The sequence below is a fragment of the Brachyistius frenatus genome, unplaced genomic scaffold, assembly GCF_029030835.1.
Source record: "Brachyistius frenatus isolate BFR_SWC_R1_liver_20210118 unplaced genomic scaffold, ASM2903083v1 Contig_2, whole genome shotgun sequence".
Lineage (NCBI taxonomy): Eukaryota > Metazoa > Chordata > Actinopteri > Embiotocidae > Brachyistius > Brachyistius frenatus.
The window spans coordinates 4,561,928-4,569,848 of record NW_027210601.1 but is presented as its reverse complement, the minus strand read 5'-3'; the positions used below and the strand labels follow the sequence as shown (position 1 = coordinate 4,569,848).

Below are 7,921 nucleotides of genomic sequence, written 5' to 3'. Positions count from 1 at the left end.
CAGAGATCACGGTCAGAGCAGGATTTAATCAAGGAGAGAGACCGTGTATGTGAGAGTGAGTGTAGCGAGGTTTATCTGAGTGCTCTTGAGAGGTTGAGGCTGCAAAACATCACCAGCTTCAGTGGAGGAGAAGAAATATTGCAGCAGCTTAAAAAAAAGCTCGGAGAAACTGAAACATGTGACATATGTGGCATCACCAGCGTCTCTGTTCTTATATCTTCATCCCCTTCTCCTCCTCTTCTTGTCTCCTTCTCGCCAGCGAGGAACCCTGGTGTGTGAACGACAGCACTACCGGTGAGTGTGTGTAATTTGGAAATGGACATGTGTGTGTGTGAATTTCTTTGTCACGGCCAGCTGTGACAAATAAGTATAATCATGTTCAGCATTACAACAGTAATCACATGCTACGTGGAAAAGTACGACTACGTCATGGTTCCTCTGCTCATTTGTGGACAGCACATATTGGAGCCACTTTTTCCAAGTGAAACAAAGAACTAAAAGACAGCACGAGCAGAGACGTTAGCAGTGGAGTTTACATATTTCAATTTCAAAAGATGCAAAAGGCCTTAAGATTTTTATTGTTACATGTAATTTAGAAGTGTCCTTGTGGCATCTGTTGCTTGAATAAAAGAAAACTATCCCTAATTCTAAATGTAGACATCTGTGGTATGATTAGAGGGCGATGTGTAATGCACTGCCTATGAAGCAACTATAGTGAATCAACAGGATGCAGCTTGAGTGGATGAAAGCAATTGATCTGCAATCAACATATACACACGCTCCCTTCGAAATGACACTTCACAAACATCAACAGCTTTTGAAAAAAATCAATGAAGACTCCTCCTCCAAACGCATCTCATTAATATCTTGGCGTGCAGAATGGATGCTCGTCATAAATGAGCAACTTTATTGTCAGTAGTTAACAGAGACGAGACAAAAGTTGATGGAGGAGCAGAGAAACTCATAATGCAAGCAGCTTTGGTGAAGATGTTTGTTGAAAAGATCCCACTTTACAGCACAATATGTGTGTGCGTGTGTGTGTGCGTGCGTGCGTGCGTGCGTGCGTGTGTGTGTGTGTGTGTGTGTGTGTGTGTGTGTGTGTGTGTGTGTGTGTGTGTGTGTGTGTGTGTGTGTGCGTGCGTGCATGCGTTTGTGCGTGTGCGGGCGTGTGTGATGCAGAGACTGAATGAGAGCTTTTCATCCACTCCACTTACTAATCACAGTCTCATTCTCTCTCGCCCTGCATAATTCTCCTCCTCGCCTTTATAAATCTTTCTCCCCACTCCTCCTCTTCCTCTCGTTCTGAGGGCAGAGACAGCAGATGTGTTGGCAGGTTAAATGACCTCTGTGATGTATGACTTAACAAACCCTGAGCATCCATCAGCACTGATCTGAGCGTGTGGAACAAAGAGACACAGAGGGAAAGAGCTGCTGCTCATAAAGTGCGATTTCATTTCACCTTTAGCTCAAAACTTGAGCTTAACAAACACCTCTGCACACTCCTCCTTCTTCACCTTCTCTCCTCAACCATGAATCCACCCTCCTACTCTTATTCTCTCATTTCATGAATGGGTGTGTCTGCTGGCGTATGTAGATGTGCCGTATACATGAATGTGAATGAAGTAGTGTAATTACATTGGCCCAGATTCCCTTAGTCTGCTGCATAGACTGATGAGAATTGCCCTCTCTGACCCCTGCATGTGTGTGAGAGGGAGACGGACAAGCGAGGCTAAAGTGCCATAGAATTGTGGAGAGATTGGTGAAACAGCCATGTCGGCGGCAAAACTGCCCTGTATGTCCAAAGGACTACACCTGCACTGTTTTCAATGTTTGTTTTTCTGTGGCTGTACATCCGTGCTTATGCATCTTATTTGTGGGATTAACAGCATACAAAGAGCGGATGAGATGGAGACCAAAAAAATGTCTTTTATCGATTCTTTATCGGAAGTTCAGATGAAGAAGAATCTTGTAAATCGTTTACGATTTCATCTCAGCAACCCGAACAAATTTTCCCCAACTCTTCTGCCACAGTCGTCCATCAGCCCTGTGCTGACAGACGGCGGACGTGCCCTCTCAGTGCAGTAATTACAGGAAGCTGAGGAGGAGCTGCTCCAGGCACATCCTGGCACACAGCTCACCTGGATGACTTTTTTTTCCCTCCAGTGTAAAACAAGTTCAGTTTGTTTTTCCGGGCTGAGTTTTAAGGGCATCAAATTCCAATGACAGGTAGTAACTTCAACATGAGTCTTTGCGCACAAATGCACCGCAGAATCCGGAGCCTATGTCCTTTTTTTTTTTTTTTTTTCCACAAATTGATTGGCTGAGCCCCTGCTTACAATGAATATTTTTGTGTCATGTTTAGTAGCCTGTCTTTTGACTCTGTGATTCTCCCGCTAATTGTCTCAGCAGGGCAGCTGACCAAGATGGCTGCCCTGCCCTCTGGATCACTGTCACTATACTCCACCCACAAAAGAGGAGATGTTGAAAACAGCAAGGAGAAATATAATACTTCACCCACCCCTCTCCCCGAGAAGTGCCAGATCTTTATTTCACTCTTTTCTCTCTGCTTTTTCTGTCTCAATGCCCACAAAGTGATTGGAAAGCACACGACAATCTTTTTTTGTTGACGTTCGATGGCGCGTGATAATGTGGTCATTATCATCGCTAAAGGAACAGGTTGAGGCTCAGGCAGGGTTTCATTGGGGGCCTTTAAAGCACGCACACACACACACACACACACACACACACACACACACACACACACACACACACACACACACACACACACACACACACACACACACACACACACACACACACACACACTTTCAGTGTGGGAAAAGAATGCTTCTAAAAGAGGGACAGCTGTTTGGGTGGCTTGTGAGGATGGTGATCAGGTTAAAGGGAAGATGGACTACTGTTAACTCCACCTGTGCATACGGCCATGCCTGAGGCTGTGGGGGAAAGCTCAGGCCATCGTGGGAGCCTCTCATTTTGTCCAGTCCACTGAGAGTATTGGTGTGCAGGGCCTCCAAAAATAATGTCATTCGGTCATTCGGACGTTTGAAAACCTTTTAACAATCCCCAAACTCACTACAGCTAATAACTACAGCAGACCGTTAAAAGTCTATAATTTTTCTGAAGACTATTGTTACTCTGAATTAACCAGAGAGGTTTTAGGACCTTGTGGGGACATTATTGCACCACTGAATTACTGTTAAATGAAATAGAAAAAAAAATCTGTCATGAATAAAAATGCATTGATGAAGAAAATCAACATTTAGCAGCATATATGTGCAGAGCTGGTCATTAAGTTTAATATAAAATGTATTTCAGACATTATACAGTGTACCTTACAAAATGTTTTAACCATTGAAAACATGCAGAATAATCCAGATTATTTACCTAACCCACAGTCTTTTAGGGTTTAGCAAATTTGAAATGTACATGCTTAAAGATATTGCAATATATATGAAATGATAGCTCTGAAGTGAAGTGTTTTTGCCTAGCATCACCAAATATAATTATGCCCCGTATCAATCACATGATGTAAACGGTGGATTGGTGTGTCTGAGAGGATGAGGAATGTGATTAATTTTTCCGTCCATGTGTGTCCAGCTGACTTCATTCAGGCTGATCATAGAACAAGAGAGATGAAGAAAGGGCAGGGACGCAGTTAATACCAAACAAATGAAGGAAATGGATTAAATCCTGCTGTTTTATTAAATTTGAAATTCAAATGAAATACCCCCTGTGCTTTTGCTCATATATTAAAAGGCTGAAGATCCTTCTACGTTGTTTTCAGGCTCTGCATCATCATATCAGTTAACCACCCCTGATTTAAGAATAGATTCACCTACACTATTAACCCATTGACATTGAAGAGTTAAAACTTCTTTCCTCAGTGTTTACACTCTGAGAGTGGAGTTTAAATGATTTATAAAATTGAGACAAGTACAGGAAGAGGTGTGTATTTATTTTTTAATTTTTTTAAAGGCATTTGTTTTGTATTGAATGAGGTGAAATTGCGGAGGCCGTGGTGGTGTCCTCCCTTCCCTCCCCCAGGGCTGACTGGATACACCCCAGGGACAGGATGGGACGGACCTGACCAGCCTCTCATTTATCAGCCTCTCCCTGCATGGCCTCACAGCATCAGTAAAAAAAAAAATCAGGCTGCACTGAGCCTGGCTGCTTTACAAATTCAAGACCTATGTTTACCTTCTAAAAAACACACGGAAACTTATTATCCACTCAGTCCACAGCACAAAGTTCTGTTGTCTGCTGTTGCTTTTAAGATGTTTTCTTTTTTGAGTTAAATTCTGCATGTTTTCGCTCAAGTTTTAATCAATTGATTTCATCTAATTAATTGGTTGCATGGTTACCTTTGCAAGAGTTCATTTAGGAGTTGTGTGCTCTTTGAGCTCTGTCAATAACTAAATAAACTACCATAAAACTTCTATGAATAAATGTATACTATAACAGCTAATAACTTTTAATTGACCAAATGATGAAATGCACAGGCTGGGCACATTAGGCTACTATTAGTTGCCACTTTTAAGGTGTGATAATTTGACCAACTGTTGGGAAGCATGACTCTGCTCACTGATGCCTCCTTTGAATTTTTTGTCTTAAACTTCATATTGTGGTCCCACTCGTTGCGTCTTTGAAGCCATGGCTATTCGCTCGCGATACCTGACATTCAAAATTTATGACGACCTCGAGCGCAAATGTTTGGAGACGATCTGAGCTGGTCTCTGATTGGTCATCGGGTCCTAAGCGGCACTTCAAAGCCACGGAGAAGCTACAACTACTAAAGCAGTCGGAGAGGAAAAACAGACTGATCACACCCAGCCACCCAGAGCACACACACTGCCAGCCCAAGAGATCACTGCATAGTCCATGGCTGCTACACTACTAGGGGTAAGTCTGCATAGCCTGTATCTACTAAAATATTCATTTTCCCAGAAACTGTTAAAACATCTGTTTAATATTGTTATAATAGCCTTAAACGTCTCAGTATGTTTGCAGTATTCAGTGGTTACAGGTGAAGTGTTTTATTTCGTTTAGCATCGCTGCTCATGATAGATTAAAATGACAATACGCGCATATCTGCTTACAGTTTTGCTCTAATAGTTTACACAATAAATTAGCTTCTTCATGTATCCGGCAGCAGTTGTTTTCAGTATAAAGTCACTGTTTCCTCTGTTGCTTTCGCTGATCCTTACGGAGTTCGTAAAAGTTAAAGGTTTGTGGTTAAAGTGAGAGGAAGATTAACAATTGATCTTAGACAGCATTTAAACTCTTCTAATGACGGTTACGTGTGGAGTAGTTTTTGCATGCTTGCCCATTTATTTGGTTATTTTGTAATATAAGAATATTTACATGCTGTGGCGCTGATGGTTAAAAAAAACACAAATCCAAGTCCGAGGCCCAATGTTTTACGCAGAGTGTGTGACTAATACAATACATATTGGCTATATTTTACGCGTATTTACGCACACCATGGTTATCCATGACTCTGGAGTGCAGGCCTTAATGTGTGTTTATGTGTTGCCTACAGGAGGAACCACGGCTGGGCAGCACCCCACTGGCTATGCTGGCCGCCACCTGCAGCAGAATCGGTGAGCCCAGTCCTTCGTGCTCCCCGGTTCTTTCCGATGGAGCCCCGGGACTAATCAAAGGTTTTCACCCATGGAAAAGGAGTGCCATGCAGGGCACCAGCAGCTTGGGTACCTGCCTCACCGCGCTCGGGGTGTCCTCTGGGACCTCCAGGAATGGCGGGACCGGACTGACGGAGGCCTCTAGCGCTTTCTCAATGACAGCTGCTAACTCTCCGTTAGGAAATGATTTTTCAATGTACCAAACCACCGTGCCCTCAGACAACTGTGTTCCTGATTCCGCACACTCTCAGAGGCCGGTGTTTCTCACAAAGTTTCCCTCCTCGGTGGAAGGTATAGCCGGGATATATCCAAGGATGCATGCGCATCCCTATGATTCCTGGTTTAAGCCCGGGGGGGAAGTCGGTAACGGGTCTCCTGCCTGGTGGGACATGGGCACCAGCTGGGTGGATACACAGAGCGCAGCAGGTTTACACTCTCCTCTGAGCAGCTACAGCAATGACTACAGCTCCGCTTTCAGCCCCGGTGCGTCCCAGCACCTGCTCCCCGCCACGCAGCACCTGTTTGACGGCTTCAGGCCACCTGTACCGACTCACTACACAGAGTCTACAACGGCGGCGGCACCTGCACTGACAAGAACCCCTGTAGTTCCTCTGTCTGCACCTTCCCGCTCCTCCTCACGGCGCTACTCCGGTAGAGCCACATGCGACTGCCCAAACTGCCAAGAGGCGGAGAGCCTTGGTCAGGGAGGCACCAGTCCCCGGCGGAGGGGCTTGCATAGCTGCCACATCCCGGGTTGTGGTAAAGTGTACGGAAAAACCTCTCACCTGAAGGCCCACCTACGCTGGCACACCGGGGAGAGGCCGTTTGTCTGCAACTGGCTCTTCTGCGGGAAACGCTTCACGCGCTCCGACGAGCTCCAGCGGCATTTGCGCACGCACACCGGGGAGAAGCGATTCGAGTGCTCGATTTGCCACAAACGATTCATGCGCTCTGACCACCTCAGCAAGCACGCGAGGACGCACAGCGCGGACGGCTCAGAGGATGGCGGGGAACCGGGACTCGGCAAAGGGAACAGCGACACGGACAACAGCGTCTCAGGTAGTCCGAGCCAGTCTCCCAGACTGCATGAGAGTGTCCAGAGCACCGAGGGACAGAGAGGGGTGGAATAATTCACAAACTCTAACTCTAACATTGGCATTTACACTGTATCAGCCGGAGTATGTTCTGTTGGGCACCCAAAAACTGAAATGGCACTTTATGGTTAACTTCAGTTGTGGATGAAAACTGTCTCCTTACCTCATCTGTTATTTGTAGCCTTCTTTAAATATATTTTTTACTCTACAGTTTATCAAAAGTTGTGTTATTGGAAGCCATATGCGCCTAATTTATTGATTTTTTTTTTTTTAAACAGGTAGCCTTACATAATTCTCTGGGTTTTTTCTGGACATCATTGCATTACATGTCAAAAATTGTTATAATACACATCTTATCAATTATCTGTTTGTAAATCATGATTATAATTGGTATCAATAAAACAGGAACATTTGGGATTTTTCATTTCATTCATATAAGCATTTTTGTAGGCATGCTTTTATTATTACTATTATTATTATTATTTAAGACGCAAAGTCAGTATTTCTGTAAATTAAAAATACAAAACAGTTCATAGCCAATCTGTAATCTTTCTCCACTATTCTAAAACAAGGCAAAACTGCATAATAATGACCTAGAATTACACTGAAAAAAACCTCTATCAGGCACCTGATCAGTTTGTTTTTTAAATTGGCTGTTAGAATTTAAACAGATTTTTGGTGTAGGCCTACATGTTCATTTGACCAAACCTTATCTCTACAAACAGGCACCATTTCAATTTAATGAGTTACATATGGAAATAATATTATACTTGACTTGAAATTAGGTGTACTGCTGACTTGTGAAAATCATATTTACCTGATCAAGGCTCTGAAATTCATCGACCGCTGACAATGAAATCAGCCTAATTTATCAAACACTGTATTTTGCATACTCCCTGAAATACCAGCAGAGCTGCACGTTTCTGTGGATTACAAGGATCAGTAAGACTTATCCCAGCTGCCTTAGTTTGTATCTCCACCTAGTGTTCAGTTTGTACAGTCCTCAGTCTGCTGGACCACAAGGGTTTGGATGCAAAATTGGTCATGGCTACATCTTTGGTGCATTTTGTTGCGTCACAAAAGATCTACACATACACATTCATTTAAAAAATAAATGACACACTCCTTCTTCATCAGGGACTGTCTAAATATTTGTTGAAGTTTATA

At 43.6% G+C, this 7,921-nt stretch overlaps 1 protein-coding gene across 1 annotated transcript; it reads left to right on the top strand.

Annotated features, from left to right (window-relative positions):
- The first annotated feature begins 4,390 nt into the window (after positions 1–4,390).
- Positions 4,391–7,523, top strand: sp8a (sp8 transcription factor a). The gene is made up of 2 exons (XM_069694783.1): positions 4,391–4,920; positions 5,561–7,523. The coding sequence occupies exons 1-2, from the start codon at positions 4,900–4,902 to the stop codon at positions 6,788–6,790; spliced, it is 1,251 nt and encodes a 416-aa protein (XP_069550884.1). The 5' UTR covers positions 4,391–4,899; the 3' UTR covers positions 6,791–7,523.
- Positions 7,524–7,921: the final 398 nt, after the last annotated feature.

What these genes read in the sequence shown, in the direction of transcription:
- sp8a (XM_069694783.1), top strand. Translation starts at nt 4,900, where the DNA reads ATGGCTGCTACACTACTAGGG. An exon ending in TGGCTGCTACACTACTAGGG is followed by an intron (nt 4,921 to 5,560) that starts GTAAGTCTGCAT and finishes TGTTGCCTACAG; the next exon opens with GAGGAACCACGGCTGGGCAG.